Genomic DNA, 24,718 nt, shown 5'->3' with positions numbered 1-24,718 from the left:
GGTCGTGGTGTTGATGTTGGGTGGGAGGGGGGGGGGGGGTTGTCTCCGAAGTGAGGGGAGCCTCAGATGTAAAAGGAGGGGGCTCCTGGTCTCAAGAGGTACTCTGATGTGACAATGGGGGGCTCTGATTTGAAGGGGGGACTTCAATGTGAAGGGGAAGCCTCATTCTTTTGTGGTTTTGCATGGGGTTCCCCCTTAAAATCTGTTACATTTTAGACTGAGGTGTCTTAAGATTTTTTGTGCACTTTTAAAGGGGGCTGTGACAGAAAAAAGGTTGGAAAACTGCTTAATAAATGTGCTTCAAACCTTTATTCCACAAGAATTACAATATATGGAGATGGATGGGGATTTCCCCTCACTCCCTTTTATAACTCCTGTCAGCTGGACAGGAAGTGAGGGGGAATCTCCCTAGACACCAGTTAACCCCTTCAAATGCAGGATTATGAAGATAGGTCCCCAGCACTCAGAAACACAAAGAAAGATGTTTTTATTGCAAGATTATATCACATAGGTCAGAATGTCAACGTGCCGAAGCCGCACAGGGTCTGACACGCTGACTTGAGGAAGGGACCTCGTGTGGCCCCGAAACATTGTCATTCTGACCTACGTGATGTAATCTTGCAACAAAATAATGTTAATGCAGGTCATGAAGGGGTTGAGCAAGTCAAGATGGCAGAGCTGTGTAAGTCTCAGAAATGGATGGACAGATATCAAAATTCTTTAGCAGGTAAAACATACCTTATGTATGTACTTCATATTTCTATATGGCGTAGAGCTGCAAAAAACTCAATGGAGGCCATACTAGATTTGTATGGTAGAAATGAATCATGCTTAATGGAGTTCTGCACAAACTAAATCTCACCTTTCTCTTACAGGCATTGTGCCTCGAATATTTTTCCTCCTGTCTTGAATAAACAGATGTGGTACCTCCAGTAAACCTACGGAATACATAAGAAGAAACATACATGATTGGAAGCGTAGCACAGATCAACAGAACTGTAACTAAATGATCATTCTAATGATACCAGCCACAGAGGATACAGAGTAGCACCAAAATTGTCTTCCTTGCTTAGGTGCCAGGGATTCAATCAATGCTCATCATCAAAGCACTCATAGGCAATGATTCCTCGGTTTGTACCTGCAAATTCTTTGTAGTATTGCAGTAATGGATGCCTATTTATCAGTGGTGTCCTTAGTCTTTTTGCAGTCTGAGGCTGGCCATTGTGGGGTCAGGGTGGTGCACGCAATCAGAGCTGGTGGAGGTGAGTAGAGGAGAAAGTGCCTCCCTATGCAGGCTCTGCAACTCCCCAACCTGCTCTTAGCAACCTGGGATGCTTTGGCCAGCATCCCACCCAGCTCCGAGCAACGTGTGATATCAGTGGTTACTAGGAGACCAGAGCATCCTAGGTTGCTAAGAACTGGGTGGGGAGATGTGTATGGCCCTTACACATCCCGGGTCTTAGCAACCTGGGATGCTCTGGCTGGAATACTGCAAAAATTGTACAGCAGACCAGCCATGGCGCTCTGCCTGTGTGACCCAAAGGGATGTGCATGCTAATGAGGCTGATTTACTAAAGGAGTTGGGAATCTTCACTTCAAAAAAATGTGAGAATATTTACTTTATATGTATTCACTTTAAATTATCCAATCGTGTAAAAAGCAAATGCCTGTTCACTTTGAATACCCACTCGTGTGCAGATGCTTTAAATAAACTTTAATATCTGCAGAATTTTTGGAGTGAAGATCCTCAACTCTCCTTTAGTAAATCAGCCCTAGTGTCTCTGAATTCAGACCTTTTCTATAGCAATGCTTTAAAATGTTCCCTAGGTGGCGATACACTTCACCTCACTGAATGATAACATGAATAGCCATACTGTTAGATCTTTTCTTCCAAAAAGCAATGGGGGAGTTTTGCTTGCATGAAACTGTTGCATGCAGTCATCAATATGGTCCTCAGGTATGCTGCCCATGCTCTGCTTCCAGGTCTAGATATGCTCGCTGCATGTATGGCTGGGACCCTATGGACAGCCCAGTCATAAAGAAAACCTGTCATGGAAGAGACTAACTACAAATCCCAACATGCCTCTCCCTCTGGGAGTCATGCCTGTAAGTGTCAGTGTAATGCCTCATGGGACTTGTAGTTCCACGACAGCTGGAGTTGCCCACCCCTGATCGAGGATAAAATGACATGAGTAGATGTAAATATTCCCGTGTACTGTCAGGAGCACGATCACTATGCTAATCAAACACGTTGTGCCATCTCCCTCTATAACATCTTCTGGAAATATGACTCTGAGGCCTAGTTTACATGTGCGGCACCCCGTGAAAGGTGATACACAGTAGATTGCTTTTCAGAGGACGGTTGACAACTGATTTACCGCTATTCAGAAGGCGATACTGCTGCCGCCTTTCTGATCCCAACGGGGATATTACAATGCGTGGCAACCACAGCGCAGTCCTGCTGATTACAATGGTTGCATATGGCAAGTGGCACCACCTGCCAAACATGACACGTTGTATGGATGCAAAGCATCCGTACATTCCTGTGCAGCCGCCATGTTTTTGCTGCCCGTGTAAAGGAGGCCTGATTGGTCATGTGACAATGTCACCACTAAAACTTCGACAGCATAAAAACCCCCAAGTGATGGACTAACTACACACTGCGCCAAGCTCTTTCCGCAGATTGTTTGATCCATTCTAAGTTTTCAAAACTGCTCCGCAAGGAACATTTAGGGGTCTATTGATCAATGTTTTCACCCAAGATTCACACAGTTTTCCATTGAAAATTGTGTGAACATTGGGTGAGTTTTGGCTGAAAACTTTGATAATGAAACCTCAATCTCCTTTTGTTTTCTAACAGAATAAATGGAACCACTCGCGGTTTCTGGGAAAACAAAAGAATTACCATTTGGCGTGAGAGGTGGACTCCTTCCAACTAGATGAGTAACAGGTAATGACCGTGCATTCCTAGACATGATATCAGATGTTCATCATAATAAGCTGTATATTATATATATTCTTAGATCATATTAACAGGGCTCACCACACAAATGTATGTAAACGCTTATTTGACAAGCTTTAGCTTGGCATGGACAAGCCATTGAAAACAGCTTGGGTTTAATTTATTTCAATTACTATTATTGTGTAACCTTCCAGGAGTTTTGGATACATTGGGGAAAGGTGAAAACTTCTACCAGGTTTCCTCTGTCTGTGTCCCCTTTGGGGGTTTCCCATCACTTCCTGTTCTGGTGATTTTGGCATGATCTAGATCCAGTAGATGCCCAATGGTTGGCCACACTTATGATAAACTACCTATGCTTCCCGCTACATTGATGTAACTGGGAGCACAAGGCGGTTTATGGATAGTAGTGTCCAAGAAGGGTCAGACTGAACTGCAACCAACTCTCCTCTGAAATCTTATTGGAATCAAAATGTGTGCCATTGTACTCAACAATCCTTGTAGTCAAGACACTCCTGCCAGAAAGCACTTGCAGGTCCTGACCTCTCTCTGCAGGCTACACTGCAGTCCAGCAATATAACCTGGTCTAGGACCCACCTGGGCGTGTGATTGGACAATGAAGGAGAAGAAGCAACACTGTTGAGATCGTCATTCTGCTCTTTCCTATCTGAAAGCTCTAGGGCTCATTCACACCAGATGCATTGGGCTGCACTGGGCAGCATTGCCCAAGACATAGACAAGGCAATTTGCCCCGTATCCTATAATGTCAGTTCCCACTGTGGCGGTGTGTGCTGAAATAAGTAGGACATGCAGTACTTATGTTTTTCAGTGCAGTGTTGTGACGCATTACACCAAATCCCAATGTGCTATGGTGACTAGAAATGAATGAAATGTCACTTTGACATTTCAAAAAAGTTACAAAAAAGGTAAACAAGTGAAATAGGCATTGCACTGCGCCCTAAGGGCCCGTTCCCACAGTTGCCTGTCTGTTGTACAGCACACTGTCGGAGCTGTCGATTGACTTTCTTTTTCTTAACCTTATTGGTAGTGTACAAAGTGAACACTGCATTCAGGTCCTGCACAGCACAGAAGGGGGCACATAGAAAACAATTGTTGAAATGCAGTATCCCCTGACTTCTAGTGTTGGCCCTATAGGACCTGGTACCTGGAGGGTTAGGCTTTCATTGCTGTCTCTGTAGTCATTGGGGCAATTTCCTTTCATTTCCTGTGTGGTCAATGAGCCAGGAACTCAGCAAAGTCAGTCTGTCTAAGACAGGGGTAGGCAACGTTGGCACGCCAGCTTTTGTGGAACTACAAGTCCCATGAGACATTACAATACTCCAACAGCCACAGGCATAACGGGATATTGTAGTGCTGAGTCGCCTGCCCCTGGTCTGGTGTGCTATGGCCCTTAGGCTACAATATCTGCCTGGAGTTCATCTTCACAGTATAGGAGGAAATACATTTCAGAGGCATTATGTGTAAAGACCTTTCTCACAGACAAAACAAACAAATGAGGAGTAAGTGGGGAGGTTATCCGAGGCTAGGACTGGGGCTGTCCCTCCAGCTGAATATACTGGATTGTTGTTATGCTGCTTTCTAAAAACACGATGACTAAACTACTAAGAAGATATGGAAGATAATATGTGCAGCGTGATGATCACTTCCTCAATGCTCTGCCCTGTGTAACCACAAGAGTGAGGCAGACATTGCATGGTGAGGTTTCTGGGGCGCACTGACAACCCCCAACCTCCGCTTGCTCTATATGGCCTGTGCACACAGGGCTAGAGCAACAGATTTCCCCTTTTCATAACAGTCTGATTTATTATCGATTATTAATAACAGCCAGATGTATTTATTATTAACATCCTGATGTATTTATTATTATTATTATTATTAACAGCAGCCTGATTTATTTTTTATTATTATTATTATTAATAACAGCCTAATTTAATATCTATTATTAATAAAAGTCTGATTTATTATCTATTATAAATAACAGTCTGATTTATTATCTATTATTAATAACAGCCTGATTTATTATCTATTATTAATAACTGCCTGATTTATTATCAATTATTAATAACATCCTGATTTATCTATTATTAATAACATCTTGATTTATTATCGATTATTAATGCCATCCTGATTTATTACCTATTATATTAATAACAGCCTGATTTATTATCAATTATTAATAACAGCCTGATTTATTACCTATTATTAATAACAGCCTGAGTTATTATCTACTATTAATAACAGTCTCATTTATTATCGACTATTAATACCATCCTGATTTATTACCTATTATTAATAACATCCTGATTTATTACCTATTATTAATAACATCCTGATTTTTTACCTATTATTAATAACAGCCTGATTTATTATCTAGTACTGCAGCCTGATTGGCTGCAAGCTCCATTCCTCCAAAGATTTTCCAACCTGCTCCTTTGATCAGCTGATCAAGGGATGCAGGAAGGAAGGGTACTGACCGGGGGGCACCCACTGTGCGAATTTCAGCGGCTTGATGAAGAAATTTGCATAGTGTACAGCCTCCTTTAGTCTGAAAAGAAGAAAACTAATGCCGCCGCCACATCTAAGGACGAGGTTTAGATCTAAACACGCATCTCTCTTTATTTTTAAAGTGCATTTCCACTTTTGCAGCCAAATTAGGATAACCCCTATTTTATATGTGTTGCATGTTCCCATTCACATAGCATAACAAAAATATTTTAAAATTGCTGCTTTTTACTTGCTTAAAAATCCCACCTAGCTTTCCCCTCATATGTAATGGTAAGGAGGTCTGTACTGTGCTCGCAGATCAGTAGATGTGTGCACTGTCTGTCTTAACCAAGAGTTAAAGATCTCAAGGCTTGGGTGGTACATTGTATGTTAATGAATTGGCTGTGGAAAAAAATGCTAAAAAGGTAAAATATATATACATTTATAAAAATAATTTTAAAGTATCCTGTATGAATGAGAAGACTTAGCAATAAAAGGCATCCAAGACAAGTTCTGGCTCAGCTAGTACAGTTGCCCATAGCAACCAATCAGCTTCTAGCTTTTTCCACGCAGCTTAGGAAACAAAAGCTGATTGGCTGCCCTCCAGAAGAGACACACTTCATCTCAGACACTTTTTGTTAATCCCCCATAGGGGGATTGACCTCATATCATGATATGAGGTCAATTACAATACAATGTGATCTAGCCATGATCCGAAGGCTATGTACAATAGTATGTACAGTATACAGCAATGTATAAGACAAAGCATATCAGTCACTGTTCTAGAAGAGTACATTTGCGGAGCGCCTCTCTCAGCTGTCATTTCTATGTGTATTGGGTCACTTACTCTTCACTGTTACCTCTCAGCTCGGTTCCTCTTCTGCACGCTCTGTGTACACTCCACAGACATTAATATACCCCGCTCGGCACTGCCCGGCCCAGCTGAGTGCTGGCTGTCAATGGGTAGCCAATCAGGTCGTGTGACGTCAGCGGAGGCGGGGTTTCGGTCGCTTTGAAGCAAAGGCGCTGTGATACTGGGTAGCTGAACGGCGCTCCTATTCCTATAAGTCACGTGACCAAATACCGGGCAACTCTAGGCGGCGGGTTTGAGAGCAGTGGACTGGACTGACAATATCCGCAGGCGGGACGGGGCACCGAGTTACATCACCGTGAGGGAGTTCACGGTGACACATGCGATATCCAGTTTTCTGACATTTTGCATGTTCTAAACAAGGGAGGAGTTTTCGTTTAGATATGGGAGGAGCTGGGAGTGCATGGAGAGTACACATGAGGAAGGGGCAAGTATGGAGGGGATGAGCATACCAAGCGTGGGTCAAAGTTCTGATGATTCACTATAGGAATCCAGGGGTGCCACCAGCAACCATAAAACTGGGGTCAGGGGAGCACCATAGGTCCCAGCAATCCCAGTGTATAGACAGCAGCATGCACTGTGCAGACATTAGGAAACTATCAGCCCCAGCAATCCTGGTGTATAGATAACAGCATGCAGCTGATAGGGAACTACAAGTCCCAGCAATCCCAGTGTCTAGAGAGCAGCACGCATCCAATAGGGAACTACAAGTGTCAGCAATCGCAGTGTCTAGATAGCAGCATGGAGCCAATAGGGAACTACATGTCCCAGAAATCCCATTGTATAAGCGCCCGCAGACGATATGAAACTATCTGGGGAAGGGATCTGGCAGCCAAATGTCAAACATGACTCAGAAGAAATACAAACAAGTAATAATAGTATTTTGTATTTCCTCTGAATCTCCTCTGGCGTGTTTACAAATACATCTCAGACAAGATTCTGAAAAAACACAAAGTGACATTATGGGGTTGATTTACTAACCTTATAAACACACCACGAATGTGTATACACCTCTGCAGTGTGTTCCCTCCCAGCATGATCTATGGGTGGAATCTAAACACCTTTGTAATGTGTACACACCCAGCAGGTGTGTTGTGCAAAGCCCTGAAGGAATTCCAAGGTGATGTTGGGTAAATTAGCTCTATGTTGTGTTGCTTGCGTTGATGAATGCAAGGAATGTAAATGCATGAGCTAACCATTTTTGTCTAAACTGTGAAGCAGCATTATATATGCATCATGTGCATGATTTTTCCATATATGGCATTAGTGGAAATATGCTTTTAGAGACTTTTTGGTTGATAAATACGTTTTGCTGTGTGAAAATCACACACACCTGGTGTGTGTGTGTGTGTGTGTTTAGGTTAGTAAATCACCCCCTATAACTTTGTATCTCCTCAGATTCAGTCATATGAAGATCAAACAGTTATCTTTCATCTGCATATGATGTCAGTTAAAGCAACCTACCTTAGCCCCCTATTAACCCTTATTTAACCCTAGTACCCCCGTCTCCCCTTAGCTGTCATTTTTCTGATGATTGTTTTAAACCATTTATTGATAAACTTTTTTTCATCTTTATTCATTTTTTTTTCCAAAATCAAAAAATGCATGTTAACACATGATTTAATGCTTCTGGAAATATTGTTGGCTACAAGGGTCACCCCTTTGCAGTGTGTTGTGGTGTGTTTCCGCACACATGTCATCGATAATACGAAATCATCTGCACTCCATACAGCGTACAGACCTTAAGTAAGAGGTTGGTGCTTGAAGTGACAACACGGATGCCACAGTGTCAGATACAGTCCATAATAAAAGTCACCAGCACTCGATGATATGTGCACGAAGTAAAGCACTTTTTATTCAATCGTCACATGCGTCAAACAGCCAACGTTTTCATACAAAGTCATCTACATCTCTGCCCCAACCTACATCACCAACATCATCCCAGAATATCACCCAAAGTGTCCTCTCTGCTCCCCTCAAGACCTCCTGGTCTCCAGCTCCCTCGTCAACTCCTCCCATGCTCGCCCCTAGGACTTTTCCAGAGTGTCTCCCATCCTTGGAACTCCCTACCCCAATCTGTCCACTTATCTCCTACTCTATGCTCCTTTAGGTGATCCTTGAAAACTCATCTCTTTAGGAAAGCCTATTCCACCTCAACATACAGTAACTGTACTTCTTCCATTAACTCATCCCACACAGGTATTATGTTTTGTATCACTTACCCCTCCTACTAGATTGTAAACTCTCAAGCAGTGCACACCTAACCATTCTGTATTGAAATTGTATTGTAACTATACAGTTTCCCTCCATTTTGTATTGTGCTACATAAAATGTAAATCCTGTGTAGTAATAATAGTAATATGACCTCCTCCCATGTAACAGTGCTTGGGTTTAGCAGCCAATCACTAGGCCTGAGCACTGGCACATGATAGAGTGGGTGACATCAAAGCTTTCTCTAGGCTTAAAAAATAAGCAACCCCTGGTATTTTGGTGGCAGCTACCAGGAAGGATAGGGTGGAATTGCTGGAAAGAAGTAGCAGTGGGTATGGAGAAGGTGTTGAATGGATAAAGTATGAGGGAGATATTTATCAAACAAAGTAGCGACATAGTTAGAAGCAAATCACACCGCCTCTCACTTAGTAAAGTCGTTGCTATGCCTGTGTCTGAATTCCTGACCAGTCAACTGCAACAGATTTGCAAAGTGCAACAGATTTATTACTGTAGATGAGACAGAGTGAACGTAATAAAACATAATTAAAGGAGAACTATGAGGTGAGTGCTTTTCACTCACCTCATAGTTCTAGCCGACCTGTGACAATGAGACTGCCACAGGTCGGCTCAGTAGATCGGGAGGTGAGCGAACACTTACCGGCGTTCGCTCACCTCTCGATCCTGTCACGGCTCTCTGCCGGATTGGGCTGGATTCCCCCCTCCCCGCTCCGATCCTCCAGTGCTGACTTGCGGAATGGACGGCGGAGGGGGCGGGTACAGCTGGCTCTGCCTCTAGATAGGCAGAGCCAGCTGTCAGTCACGCAGCTGGGCGGATCCAGGCACAATTGTCGGGATCTGCTTCAGCTGCGGCGTCTCAGTATACCGCGAGCAGCAGCTTACTGAGCTTAGGGTGACGGGAGGATGCTAGTTTGTGTCCTCCCGTTACCCTAAGGAGAACTATGGGGAAAAGCCTTAACCCCATAGTTCTCCTTTAAAAAGTGGTCAGGCTGTTTGGGCTGCAAGCTTCTCGTCTTTTTTGACCCTGTGGTTCTGTGTTTGTTGTGTGCCTTTGCAAAAAAAAAATGTTAAACAGTGAACAGCCACTGCAAGAGTAACATGTTTTTTGCGCATTTCATTAATGCGTCCAAAATCGGAGAATTTTATTCACGCGCATTGCAAGTGTGAATGGGGCCTTGTAATAAATCTGTTGCATGATCTGTCTCTGCTCCTGTTTAGCATTGCCATGCTGTGTGACAGAATTGATCAATGTCCCCCTCAGCGTTTCTTGAACATGCATTGTTTCCTGCATTACTGGTTATTGTGTTAGGGCAGCTACTTCCTATTAAGGGCCCATTCACACCAGACGTGCTGGGGCATCAAAAATAACTGTTTTGGGAGACAATGAATTGGTGGGGCTAGTTCTGTATTAAGGTGTGCAGGCAAGGTGAGTTACAATGCTATTTAAAATGAAAGGAACTACAACTTACCACTCTGCAGATCGTGCATTATCACAACATCTAAGTGTGAAGCTAGCCTTAAATTGTAGATCCACCTTTGCAGCGCAGCCAGATTGGGATAATCCCTACTAGGATACCCACCGATACAGAGTATTTGGGTGAGGCTTCGTATTTACCCAAATGCTCCGATACTTCTCCCGATACCGAAACTTCTGGTCAGAGGGAGATTTCTTCTGACTGGCAGCAATAATTCTAGGGCCATCAATCACTGATAACACTAAACTGATGAGCGGTAAAAGCTTTTAAAGCGTCGGCTATGGTCAATTTTGACTATGGTAGTTTTTTTGCGATTTTAACGGGTGCGCGTAATTTTAAAGCTTGACATGTTTGGTGTCTATTTACCCGACGTGACCTCGTCTTTTATATTTTACCAAAAAATTGGGTAATAATAAATGTTTTATAACATAACGTAGGGAGAACAGGTTTTTTTTCAAAAAATTCGGTACTTTTTTTATTATACAGTAAAAAAAAAAACCCGTAGTGGTGATTAAATACCACCAAAAGAAAGCTCTATCTGTCCCCAAAAAAGGGTATAAAATTAATTTCAGTACAGCGTTGCATGACGGAATAAATGTCAGTCAAAGAACCGCAGCGCTGAATACTGAAAAATGGCCTGGCCAGGAAGGGGGTATAAACACCCCGGTCAGCAAGTGGTTAAAGGGGGTTTTCTCAAATTTGACTGCAAAAGTGGAACTACACTTTAAGGTTTTTAACTTAAGTTGCTTAATGACAGTTTTACGTTGCTGGGACATGCAAAATCAGTAATTCCACACATCTCGTGTTTTCAGAAAATATATGGTTTAGGAGTCTTTTTCTAACTTTGAAATCTGTAATTACAAAAATGGTCTGGTCACCTGAGATGAAAAATGGGCGACAGGTCCTGGCAGTGAAAGGGTTAAAGGAGACCTGTCATAAGACTGTTACAAACAACTGAGCTATACACTGGAGGCTTGCTTTATTATCCAACCAGCCAGGCAAAACTCTAACTGAACCAGACTTTGCTCTGACTGGGATGAGTCACCATTTGTGCTGCCCACACTTTAATACATTGCTAATTTGGATATTCTACATTCCTTACTTCCTCATAGTGGAAAGCTATTTTTTTTTTTTTCCATTTTGAATGGAGTAAAGCAGGGGTGGAGAACATCCGACCCACAAACCGTTTGAGGGCTTGCTCACACCAGAAAAGTGCGTTCCAGAGCGGTGAGCTGCTGTAATGTCCTGTATCGCATCTCTGCTGGCTTCCTGCGTTTAGGGGCGGGAGGGGGCGTGGCGGTCCAGTGCATTTTTTTTAGATCGCACTGGACTGGAACGCAGGCACTGATGTGGCATGCGATCTGGTGTGGGCAATCGCACTGCGGGGGCGGGGAGTGGCTGCTGTGCCATTGACTTCAATGAACCGTCACTCCCCCTCCTGCAGGAAGCCAGCCGGGATGCGATACAGTGCATTTCAGCAGCTGACCACTCTGGAACGCACTGTTTATGGTGTGAACAAGTCCTAAGGCCTGCGGGATCATTAGGTCCGGACTTTCGAACCAGTTTCCCTAGTCACTGGACCCTCACACTGTAGACTGGAAGGGGTGATCCGCTCCTCCCAGTCTGAAACATCCGACACATTCAGGCACTGCCAGAGCCACCTGAGGGTGCCAGGGGAAAGGAGGGAGGCGATAAAATGCACCGTGCACCGGCCCTGTAAACTCCACAGCCGGGGGCCAGAGGCGGTGGAGTTCAGCGGTGTCACCAGCTGGGGAGAGAGCAAAGCCAGACAAGATGGTGAGGTCAGTGGCACAATCAGGGGTCAGGACAGTCTGCAAAGCTACAAATCACCAAAAGAGAGCAATTCATAGCCAAGCACACCAACCCAATACTGTAGTACTATTGTAGCTTATAGCAGCGACAGAACATTTCTTAGTGGCAAGCAGCACTGACTCTGGTGATTGAAATGCTGGCTACTAGTCACCGTTATTTGCTTGCATTAAGTAGCATAAAAAGTGTTGAGAAAAATGGGGCTTTTGAAGGTGTATATAACTAAAATGAATACATTTATTGAATTCTACCACAAAGACACATATACAAAATATGTCCAAATACCATTTAATGAAAGCTATTTGGGGATAATTTGTATATGTGTTATAGTGGTAAAATACAATAAATGTATTGATTTTAGACATATACACCTTATAGCCCCATTATTGGCACTTAGCATTAGCAGCATTTAATCCCCATCCGACATGAGTCTTTAGCTGGCCATACACAGCTCCAATTTTGGCCAATTCCCACTAAACATCACATTAGGGGTGAGTTCGTTTGACCAAATATAGCAGGCTAATTTTTTTTTTTGTATGGCCCACGAATGATGTTATAAATATCCAAATGGCCCTTAGCAGAAAAAAGGATTCCCCCCGCTGGAGTAGTGAAAGGTTATCAGCCCTGTAATAATTTTATTGCTGTGTGTGTCCCTGCTGGGGATATTCACCCTCTTTTTTCTGGTGACCATTGTCACCTGATTTGAAAGTTAAGCAATATTCAAAATAGGAATAGAAAATAAATCTTCTATTGAAGACATTGCCTTTGATGACTTCCAAAGCTCAGCACGCACTTTAAAATAGGACTGTGCAATCTCCTTTGGCTCTACCAACAATTATATAATACAAGAGCGTTTGATTGGATAGGTTATGTAGGTCCTCATTTTACATGGTTTTGGTATATCTATAAAATGTACAAAGTTTTAATGCATCCCTATCCAGAGCTAAAAGAAATGTTTTGGATTTAGATATACTTTCCATTTCTAAAGCTGAGCACCACTGAAACAGGGTACAACACTGACCGCCTGTGTAAAATCAAGGGAGTACAACACTGGCTGCCAATGTAACAGGGGCACAACATTGACCACCAATTTAAAGGCAAGGGGGCACAACACCGACTGGCAATGTAACTTGGCGCACTACCCTGGCTGTCTATGTAACAGGGGAGCATCACTGACCACCTGTGTAAGTGCAAAGGGGCACAACACTGACTGCAGATGTAACTGGGGGCACACCGCTGAGTGCCACTGTAACTGGGGATACAGCACTGACCACCAATGTATATTGGGGCTCTACACTGACTGCCAGTGTAAGGTGGGGTACTACACTGACCACCACAGTAACAAAGGGCATTATACTGACTGCCAGTGTAATTGGGGGCACTACAGTGACCATCAGTGTGGCAGGAGACTTTTACATTGACCATCAATATAAGAGACACTTCAGCTTTACTGCATGAGTTTTTCTGGCCATTATTTGAGGAGTTATTCGAGTTAGAGGAGGGGGGTGTTGAAGAAAGTATTCACCATGGGTGTCAAATAAGCTGGGCAAGCCTCTGCCTGGTCACAGACTTTTCACATACTGGTGCGTATGATATCTTGATGCCCCTAATGGGCCAGCTAAATGGTTGGTTTGTGCAATTCATACAGCAAAAATGATGTGGTTCCCATGCAAAATTGTAATGGTTAGCTTATTTTTTACCTTCTGCTAGAAAGGAGCATTATAAGACCCTTTTCAAAACCAATTATGTTTCCATAGAAGTGAAATGTTTTAATCTCCTCCTGTTCTTCCCAGAGTTTTAAAAGTGTCCGGATCCTCAGGGCCCACCAAATGCCACAGAAGAACTCACTCTAGTCAGGTCCAGTCACTCTGGTTGATGCAACATGGAAGTTGACTTTGCAGCTTTGTTGCGCTTAAGTCACAGTATCCCTGTACTTAGCGCACACTATGGCATAACGCAATGCAGCATTGCTAGGTGCGCTTGTGCTTTTCATTTTCATTCCTTCTGAATGGCATCCCACCCAGTGGGTGTGCACTGCAAATTGCAGTACTGCATGCATACATTACTTTTTTCCACCAAACAGCAGTGCATGTTATTGTGGTACCTCGCATTTCAGCACAACGCAACACATGCCGACTGGGAGGTACGTTGGGGTGCCATTTAGAAAGAATGCTGGAACCTAGCATGTGGTGCATTGCGTTGTACGATAGCATGTGCTAAACGCATGGATACCATGCCTCTAGTACAACACAGCAATGCGCCCTAAAAATATCTGATTAAAACAAAGAAAAATAAATTGATCAATTCTTACTTACGGCGTTTTCCTTTTCAGTTAGGCTGGATTTACACTGTTCTGTGTGCGTTGCAGTGACCGTGGTAACACACGCTAAGGTGTGAATGAGCCCTATTAGTTCCTCCCTTACGTTTCACACTAAACTGCATCACATACAGGTGAAACTCGAATAATTAGAATATCGTGCAAAGTTCATTTATTTCACTAATGCAACTTAAAAGGTGAAACTAATATATGAGATAGACTCATTACATGCAAAGCAAGATAGTTCAAGCCGTGATTTGTCATAATTGTGATGATTATGGCTTACAGCTCATGAAAACCCCAAGAACCCCAAATCCACAATCTCAAAAAAGTAGATTATTACATGCAATCAATAAAACAAGGATTGTACATAGAACCATATCCGACCTCTGAAAAGTACAAGCATGCATATGTACTCAGTACTTGGTTTGGGCCCCTTTTGCAGAAATTACTGCAATTACTTTTGCATGATATTCTAATTATTCGAGTTTCACCTGTAGATGTGAACAAGCCAAATAAAAAATGGGATTTCTACATGAAATTAATTTTGATGCAGCAAAATTAATGAGTTATAATGCATTAGAACGGACAAATATGAATTGTGCCTAACAATTTTGTAATCACGCACACTGTTTGTGTCCAAGCGCAGGCACCCGGACCAGCGTGGATGTAACCACGTGAAGCCGCGTCTTTCCATAGGGAGGCACAGGTGGCTGCACGCAATTATACACAGCACCTGTCCCTCCCAGGAGCTAGTCTCTTCACGGGCATGCACGCCATATAGATGTGAATGAGCCCTAAGAGTTGATTCCCTAATACTGTATCCGTTCCCCCTTACTGCCATGCCATGGCATTCCTCCAGGCATGGCCTCGCAGGGGCACAAATGAAAGCCTGATGCACAGTGCGGGCGCCCAGAAAAGGCCACATGCCTCCTCAGTTTAATGTCTCATCTGCTGGCGACTCCTTAACTCTCCTATTATGCTGAACCCACTGGCTCCTTATAAGTATGTAAACTTTTACTTTGCAAACAGGACATAACGTTCTAAATAGTAATACAAGTCAAAGCACTTTATTAGAAAAACATTGTAAATACCCTTTTTCTTCTTTGTTTCTGAGTGGTCATGTTACTGCTATTCTTAGAAGCATAACATTCTTATAGGGGTGTGGGTTGAGACTCCTTGTGACGATCTGCTGACGTCACATATCCCAGCCGCTGTCAATCATCATTGCAGGGCTAGGCAGGAGCATGGCAGCAGCTGTCCGACCAGAGTACATATAGAGTTTATGGCCTGATGGGTATTGTATTCAGCAGCTACTAGATACCCGCACAGCGCCTACAACTGACTGGATGCAAGCATTGTTTGGTTGAGAAGTTTCGGCCCACCTCCATCAACAAAAGTCTTTTGAAATATTGACTTTTGTTGAACTGAGTGGTGCTAACAGGGTCACACACTTTTCAAATTTCGGCCGTTACCTACTGACAGTCATGAGTTATTTTCTTAGTGACAAAAGCTATCAATGCCGGGGATGCACTTCTGAGACTGATGTGTAATGTGGAGGTGCGAGATCATGCATTGGTGTGAGGGAACTCTATTTTCACTGTTTGCTGGCTGCCAATTACATCATAATCAAGATGGTGGCACCCAGTAGTGATCACATGGTGATTAGGAGTAAGACAAAGGAGAGATTTCTGGTGCTATTCCAGGATCACAATTATAACATATGAGAGTAAAACATTGAACATAATGTGGCTTTAGGATAAAAAAGGGGGACAGGGTCTCTTTAAAGCCCTTTTGTTCTTGCCCCAGTGTTGTCAAAGACTAGTAGGATCTCCAGAAACATCAAATGGTCCAATTGCAGGCATATCTAGAAATGCTGGCATCTCATCTGTCAATATATAGTGTATGGCAGAGGTTACTAAACCATAGAAATCAGGACACCAGGCAGACAGGACTCTAGTGGACATACACTGTGCACAAACTGGGATGAGTCTGCCAAATGTAACAATTGGGGGCTGATATATACATCTTCCACCCAGCATACAGCTGGAGAAATACCTTTCACACAGCATTATGGCCACTAGATAGTACCAAGGAGCATTTCCTATGCTCATCAGCTGCATCTAGTGGCAGTGATTAGCATTCAATTAGCTGTGCCCTAGGAGGAAAATTTATACATCAGCTCCTTAATGTTGCTCATGCTTTGAAGAGCTCCAGCCTAAAGTTTTTTTTTATATACAGTCATTTTGAAAGAGTTGGAACCTCTGTCAGGTTTTTATTGCTATCCAAGCCTCTATTGAGGAGAGCAACCCACACTATTTGTCCTGGCGACCATTGTCACTGGGAGAGAAAATGAGGGGAATTCAAAAATGTTGGATGAAGCCAGTAGGTGAGCATAAAAGCCAGGCAACTAGCATCTTCAAAAAGGTCAGCAATGGTAGTCTCTGTATGTCTCTCAGTAAAAAGGTACTTCAAAGGTGAACGCAGGACAAACATATGAAACACATACAAGGGAGCTGTTTTACCTGCCATATGATCTGCATTTCTGTCCATCTAGGGTTGAAATTTACGCAGCCTTGCCACGTAGAACAGCTCTGTCTGGCAGGATAGAAGATGTTATCTTTTTCTTTTGCAATTAAGTAATATTTACAGGTCTTGTATCTCCCCAACTCTATGACTGGACAGCAAAAAGAGAAGCAGCACACTAATGAGCTCATTCTCCATCACTCTGTAATCAAACCCAAAGAGAAACTATACGGGACTTTTAAGGCACACAAAACTATCATCAATACTATAAAGAATTAATGTTATTAAAAAGGTGTAATAATAAAAAAATTCAATTCTTATTCCATGTTTAACCCACAAATTACGTTTGCTATACCATATAATAGATTGCAATGTATATATAGAGGAGGCGATGAAGAATTCTCGTCGTGAATCATGAACAAGGTTCAGTTCCTCGGATAGAGGTGGATATCTGTGATGTGTAAATATAAACAATTAGCATACATAATATACAAAAACATACAGGGTTATCACAAAAGAGTGAGGAGTTTGGAGAAGTGAACAATCTAGGCCAAAATAGCTGACTTGGAAAAATTATCCAATTCAGTTCACTTGCCAGTTCAGCTATGTTGTCCTAGATTGTTCCCTTCTCCTGCTTTCTCCAAACTCTTCACCCTTTTGTGAAAAACCTTGATAATATCACTTTGGGCCCAAACAGTGGCTGCAGCCCATCAGTCATGTATCCATGATGCGGTTGGCACCGGCTGTCAGAAAAAAAAATAGATTAGTGGGAAATTCATCCATCCATCCGGTTTAGCATAGATGGAGGAATCCAGTTATATGTGTATAGCCAGCTTTGAATTTAGAGGCTGTCTAAGGTCCACTTTTTAAATTTGTTCTCCCTCCCTTTTGCTAAAAGCCTGAATATAAAGAAAAAAAGGCACACGGGGCTAATACATCAGTGCACAACATCCCAATTTTTTTTTAAATTACCCAATACATGAACAAATAGATGGGACTTTTAAGGTGCAACTGAAAATTACACTTATGTATATGAAAATGTTAAGCAAATATTTTAATGATGCAGATTAAAGATACCATATATATCTTTAAAAAGCACTAGCTACAGCACAGAACAGAATACAGAGTACAGAATAAGCTTGTGATACATTCTTACATACCTTCCCATATGCAGATGTTCTCTTATCACCACTGTTCCCAGGTTTTCAAACTCTCTTTTAAAATAATAATAAATATACTCTTCTATGAATTAACCATATTATACAATAGAACACCCCCCTTGGTGCATTTCATGCAATTATGCTTCTTAAGGAGGTATGGGATGGATATCAGAGGTAATAGACTAGATGTCTGAAAGAAGAAATGCTGTAACCGCCGGGTGAAAAAATTATCCTGGGAAGTGTGGAGGAGAGGAGGTCATAGGGGATATATAATCAAGGCAGTCCAGGAACACCTAATTACTGCCATTTGCAAAAAGATGATCCTTCCGTCATGGTTCAATAGAAATTTTTGGATTGTCATCTTAATAGAAAAATGATGCCCTGGAAGCCTAACTGAGAATGAGGAAAACCCACTTTCAACAGGTGCAATAGACGATTTGGTAAGGTTTTAAGGCATGTGTTTAACATGCCTTCTAGCTTACCTGTTTAGTGAATAGGTATTTTAGACCTTGTACTCCATGCGAGCTCTGCCTTTTAAATTTGCCCCTCTTCCCCCAGCTAAAATTCTGAATGAAACATAGATGAAAATACCTGTAAGGGGAGATAATATATTCACCTTTTCCCCAACTTTCATAGTTCAGGGGGGTGATGTAATCTTCCTGCCTACCAAATTCAGGGGAATGATGGGCATAGTTCAGGTGGTGATGTAATCTTCCTGCCTACCAGATTCAGGGGAATGATGGGCACTCCAAGTAGATGCTGCAGCACAATGCTGAATTGCCCTCCCATGATAATTTGGTCTACTAGGCATTCCTCAGGATCTCACCGGAAGGAGGATGACATCACTCTCGCCTAGATGCTGTGGATGGAAGCCAGAGGAAAGGTAAGTATGTTATCTAACTTTTGCCCATACAGGTTTTTGCATTGCATTCAGTATTTCAGCAAGGAGAAGGGGGCCCTATTTAAAAAGCATATCTTGCTTTTTAGGTGAAAGGTCCCCTTTAAGGTGATACTAAATGGCTGCATTTGAGCATCATGCAACCATATTTAAATTCCCCAGCTTGTTTCTAGTATATCTTTCAAGTGTTTGGGCATTGTGAATGCTCACATAATATTTGTCCTTCTTCGATCAATTTTTCACAGAATTTTTCATTCAAGAAGAAAAAAAAATATCATTCAGAAATAAAGAAAAGAAGATGAATCCAGGTCATCTCTTACCTGACATCCTGATATTACATATTCTCAGTACAGCAAACCCTAAAAAATTTATGCGCTAAGTATCTCTGAGATGCGCTTCAGGCCTTTGCTGTAATTGCAACTCTGGCCATAATGCAGAGGTGGACCTACCATTTGTGCAGACTGGGCAGGTATACACAAAGGGCCTCTGCCTAACCACATACACACACATTGGGCCATGTATACCACTTATACTATCTAAGTGCATTGTGTAGTAGTTGAATAATGAGGGGGGGGGGGGGTTAAAAATTGTTCTTCTCCAGGGGCCTTTGGCAACTATGTCGACCACTGCCCTGGTGTAGTAGACTAAAGAAGACCTTGCTGCAGCCAAGAAACCTTTCCAAGATAATGCCGGAATACAATGACTATCCTGTAGTAAAAAAAAACAAAGAGTCAAAAGAGGCAGCAATAAAGTTTGAAAACATTTCCCAAATGGCAGATAAAGAAAAAATACAGAATTAAAGCTGTAAATACCTCTAACCTCAAATTTCCTACATTAGAGAAGAAACCTACACTTAAAGATGCTCTAATGCTATTAAATCATTATCCTCTTTTTTACCATAGGTAATTTACAAGGGACTTTTCTGCATTTTACCTATTTTTCCCTCAACGTAATTGTTTGGGGGAAAATACATTTTAGTTTAATAAGGGAAATATCCATTTTGCGTTTCCTTATTCAAATGTCCCAATTACTAAGGATTTTTCCATGCTTGTCCAAATGGCTGTGACTCCGGTAGTGGTCATGGGGGTAGAGTAGCAGCTTTTTCAACAGGGTGTAGGGGGCAGGAAGAAGAGGGAAGGAGGAGCTAGGCCAGCACATATAGTAATTAGAAACAAGAATAGGAGAAGGTTATGAGTTGCAATGAGGGAGGGAGCCTTGCTAGGGAATTTACTATTCCTGAAGAAGTGAAATTTGCTAGCAAGTTCAAAGGCACGCCATACTGGGTGTATAAATTATCATTAAAAGCTGTGCGTTATGTGCAAAGGACTGCTGTAAGACTTTAGGCTTTGCAGCAGCCCTCTGCACATAACACCAAGCTTCATAATCATAGGCGTGGTTTGTTAAACTGAGAAGGTTCTAGGCTACCAGGAAAAGTAAAGAAGACAGGCACTATGGAAAACTCTGAACTGATTTTGGTCTCCTGAGAAGTGATCAGGGAGAGACTGGGATTCAATGTGAGTGATAGGACTGTGGCAGTAACTGCAGAAACATCTGTTGAACCAAGTACGGGATCCAACAACCTGGTCAAGGACTGGATACAGTTTATAAGCTGAAAGTAGCCTTTTTGTACAGAGATCTTTAGCCCAGAGATCTGTTTACAAGGTTCCTTGAGCAACAAACTGTCTCTGGTAGCCTGCATCATGGCTGAGTCTAAGGGACCTCTTGGTATTCACCAGAGCACCCTGCAAGCAGTAGTGGGCTGGTGACCCTGGTTGCCTTTAGATCTATTTTGCTGCAAGATGACATCAGGTCGTGGCTTTCAGGATGATCCCACCAAGGGGGTCACAAGAACAATGTGGCTTGCTGCGAAGACTGGATAGTGATATTGGAAGAAGTCAGGGTTCAATGTGGATGTGGCTGACAGGCTGTGGCAGGCGACAGGATAACAGGAACAAATAGAGTCAGCAATGGGGGCAGGAGATACAGGCAGAGTCAGGCAATCTGGGTCAGTAAAAAGCCAAGGCAGAACAGTCCATTCAATCACATGCACTAGGTAGCTGGCAAGAAGACAGAGCCTGTGTGTGCACCCTGTGTCAGGGATGCACGTGCATTAACATGCTGCCACAAGGCCGGTAGGTCAAACTACAGAACTGGATCACTGGTCATCACTCCTGCAAGTGGCGCTGGCAAGGGAAACAGACAGCAAAATTAGCAGAGTAAAAAAGATCCTCAGACTTTTTTTTTCTTTTCTTAACTGATAAATAGGGGGTGCTGATGGTATGAGAGATATGGAAAGAGAGTTCAGCTTTTGCCGAAGGTGGCCTTTAAGTCAATGTCTTGGCTTTTCCAAACTGAAACTGGCCATACACTGCTCAGTGTTTGGTCCTTCCGGAACCCCTCCGTTTGATAAAAGATCATTTTTAAATCAACTTTTGGTGACGTAGTTGGGCCAAAATGTTTACTCAAATCTTTATCCAGTGACTGCAGCCAATCAGTGTATTCTGACAGTCGCAGGCGCTAAATAGTATTGGAAATAGGGGGCAGACAGGCTAAGTGCTCCTCACCTATGCGAAGTAATGATGCATACTTATAATACATTTGTTCTCTGTGTGTTTCTTCTATATACGTGCAACATTATGTAAAGTGTATGTAAACCCAAATAATTAACTTCTCTTATTTTCTCCCTTTTTGCTCTGTTAAATCTACTTTTGAAAGCATTTTGTTATATCTGTTTAGCAATTGCAAAATAATACATGTTGATCCTGCCGGAAATCTACTGAGCTGATAACATCCAGTCCTCTCTGACTCTGTTACTGACAGGTGAAAATATATGGAAAAAAAGCCATGAAAAAAATAAAACTTATGCAGCCACCACATCCAAGGACTGGTAAGCAACAATATATTATATATTACATTTTGTCCTTGTGTTTACTCACAATATAAATGCTGTAGAATAACGGGTTATAAAAATATATCCCTCTATGTATCCTAAAATAAAATTGACGTCATCTGCGTACATTTTTTTAATGAATGAATTACAACGAAAGTACATTCCATTTAAATTGTAAAGTGATGATGTTCTACTTTCCAGCTGGCATTGTCTTGAAACATTCTGTGCTTATGCAATCACTGAAAGAAAAACCAACTGTAGTGTACACATTGGACTGTATCCATCTAATTTCAACATTCCTTTTTAATGAAGTTTAAAGCAGCGCTGTCACATACTTGTATGTGGAACTCAAGATGATAAGGGTAGCCTCTTGCACAATTCCATGTACCACTTGAAGCTAAGACAGGGCATTTACGGTGGAAGGAAGAGCAAAAGTGCCTAGGTTTAGGAACTGGTGACAGGCACTCAAGAGCGCTGGTATCCCATGTGCAGGGGTAAAGCTGGCAATGCACTGAAGATACACCAAGCACAGATAGTAGTCGAGTCAGGTCATACGCTTGGCTAGTTAACAGATGAGCAGCTAGGCACATTGTAAGCAGGATCAGGGTCAGGGACAAGCCAAGGTCAGCAACAAGGTACAATGTCAATGAGCAGTCATAAGTAGACAAGGGGAATCCAAAAGCAGGTCAGCAGCAAGCCAAGTCAACAACGAAGGTCAGACACAAGAGATTGGGAGTTCCTCTCTTATCCTCTTTGCATTTTATGGCTTCTTTTTGAATGATTGTAGAGAGAAATTCTCTCTCACTACCTGTCTCTTGTTCTTAAAGGAGAATTATGAGGCGAGTGATTTTCACTCAGCCTCATAATCTGAGCTGACCTGTGACAATGAAACTGTCACAGGTCGGCTCAGTAGATCAGGAAGTGAGCGAACACATACCGGCGCTCGCTCACTTTTCGATCTAGCCATGCAGAGAGCCGTGACTGTCGCAGCGCCCTGCAGGGATTCCCCCCCTCCCCTGTCCGATTCTCCAGCGCTGACTGGCAGAACGGACGAGGCAGGTACAGCTGGCTCTGCCTCCAGATAGGAAAAGCCAGCTGTCACTGTCACAGAGTCTTTTTGTACCTGCCACTTTACCTTGTGCACAAGCTGAACTAAGGTTCCTCTTCTCCCCTAATCCTATCTGATATTAGTTATCTGTAGAATATGATACCATATATACACTGTTGATCACTAGTTTTGAATATTTAATTATGCTCTTGGGTTTTCTTTCTACATTTCTTTTCTGTATCTTATTTACATGCTGTTTAACTAGGAAAATATACTAACAACATTGCTTATGGTAACAGCTATAGGAAGTCTTCGTGGTGGACTCCTGGAGTTTTTCTATCCAACCTTTTAGGTTCTCTTGATAGGATCATACAGTAGCTTTTTTACTTTTGTTAGGAATATGTAAATGTTTTAATGTCCATAGTCTGGGCACAGGTGCGCATTTATGGGTCAACTCAGCCAAAACTGACCAACGACTGGATGTTTTTTATTCTCTTAGGTATCCCACTACAGCCATTGCTACGCAAATAATTTTTAGTCCTTCTAAAGTATTATGCTGATTCAAAGCGACTCCAGAGAGAGAGTTCATATGGCACGTTGAGGGGTTGAGTTTCATCACACTGCCTAGATATCTTCAGGAATCCTTTGGTGGTCACATGGCTACTGAAAAATTGCATAAATTGTGGTGAGCTTTAGATAACCACTAATTTAATATTTATTTTAATATATGATCAGTTTTTTGGGTTTTTTTGACAGGCTTATTTTACTTTTTGTCCAGGAGTAGCTAAGACATCTTGCCTTGGAGAAGACACTTCTCTTGTTATTGCAGAAATGGAATCTTGAACTTTTACCTCAAACTCCCATACTGCCAACAGAGGAACTGAGGATGTGTACAGGGCATTCACTGACGTCAAAAGAGTTTGTGGGATACACTGCTACGAGGTAACATGCTTTTCTTGTCCTCTCTCAGTAGTTCTCAAGAAAACTCTAGCTGAATATTGGTTTTACTTGGAAAACAAGTATTTCACATGCTTACTTGCATGTTTTTTCTTTCCATTTTTTTTATGTGCTCGCAATGTGCCTTTGAACTTGCTTAATAATTGGAACAGTCAATTCCCTAGTGCAGCCATAGTTCCCTCTCCCTTTGGCCATGTCATAGCCCTCCCGTCTTCTGGGAATGTCTACTTACTGTCTATGCTGGCTCCTTTGCCTCTCCCTTTCCTACATAGTCTATTATTTAGCTGCTGGAGGAAAAGCAGGCTACTATAGAGCACTGGTGCCAAACATTAGACCCATCAATGCTTAGCATGTGGTCCACTGTACTAAAGATCTCAGTGCCTGGTCTGGAAGGATGATTATACTTGTACAAAAGCCAATGTGAGTACTCCTGTATATGTGTGAACAAAGCTAACCGCTTGTTTGTTGTGATGGAGTGATGATAGATCGGGACTTGCCCCTACAAAAGGAAACCCTGCCAGCAAACAGTTTGAAGGTTTACGTATCCCACCACATGCACCTCTCTCCCCATCAACCACTCCTCTACCAGCAGTGTTACCACCAATCACAGCACTCCCGGGACCCTCTCTCCCTGTTAGACTCGTCCTCTCCTGGCCTTCTCCCCCTCCACCTAGTCAAACTGCTCTTCTCCTGCCTGTGACCTCCCTAGAAAGATTGTTCCAGACCACCGTCTCGCTCCCTTACCCAACACACACATCAGCAGCCTTTGGAGATTGCTGATATGAATAGGTTCTAAGCTAAACAAAACCATTCATATGAATGTCAGCAGGTGAAATTAGGATAATGGTGACTTACCACCATACTCCCTTTTCAGAATTTGTTTACATACAAATCCATTTAATAAACGTAAAAAAATAAAATAAAAAAGGTTATAAAATGAAATAATAAAGAAAACATAAAATTCTAATAATAAAATAATACATCTCCTTTCCATTTTTTCATATATTTCATGTATATTCTTATCAGAGGCATTTTACACAATAAGAAGAAATA

General features: G+C 42.3%; 1 protein-coding gene across 1 annotated transcript in view; it reads right to left on the bottom strand.

Annotated features, from left to right (window-relative positions):
- The window catches only part of LOC108786686 (interferon regulatory factor 7-like), a 27,380-nt gene extending 26,498 nt beyond the window's left edge, over nucleotides 1-882 (bottom strand). Inside the window, exon 1 of the mRNA XM_018556033.1 lies at nucleotides 863-882. Coding sequence (XP_018411535.1) covers nucleotides 863-879 — 17 coding nt within the window. The 5' untranslated portion in view covers nucleotides 880-882. The remainder of the gene's footprint in view (nucleotides 1-862) is intronic.
- Nucleotides 883-24,718: the final 23,836 nt, after the last annotated feature.

This window comes from Nanorana parkeri, unplaced genomic scaffold, assembly GCF_000935625.1.
Source record: "Nanorana parkeri isolate BGI_ZX_2015 unplaced genomic scaffold, ASM93562v1 scaffold222, whole genome shotgun sequence".
Classification (NCBI taxonomy): domain Eukaryota; kingdom Metazoa; phylum Chordata; class Amphibia; order Anura; family Dicroglossidae; genus Nanorana; species Nanorana parkeri.
Note: the sequence above shows the minus strand (reverse complement) of the source record. Positions and strands in the feature narration are given on the sequence as shown.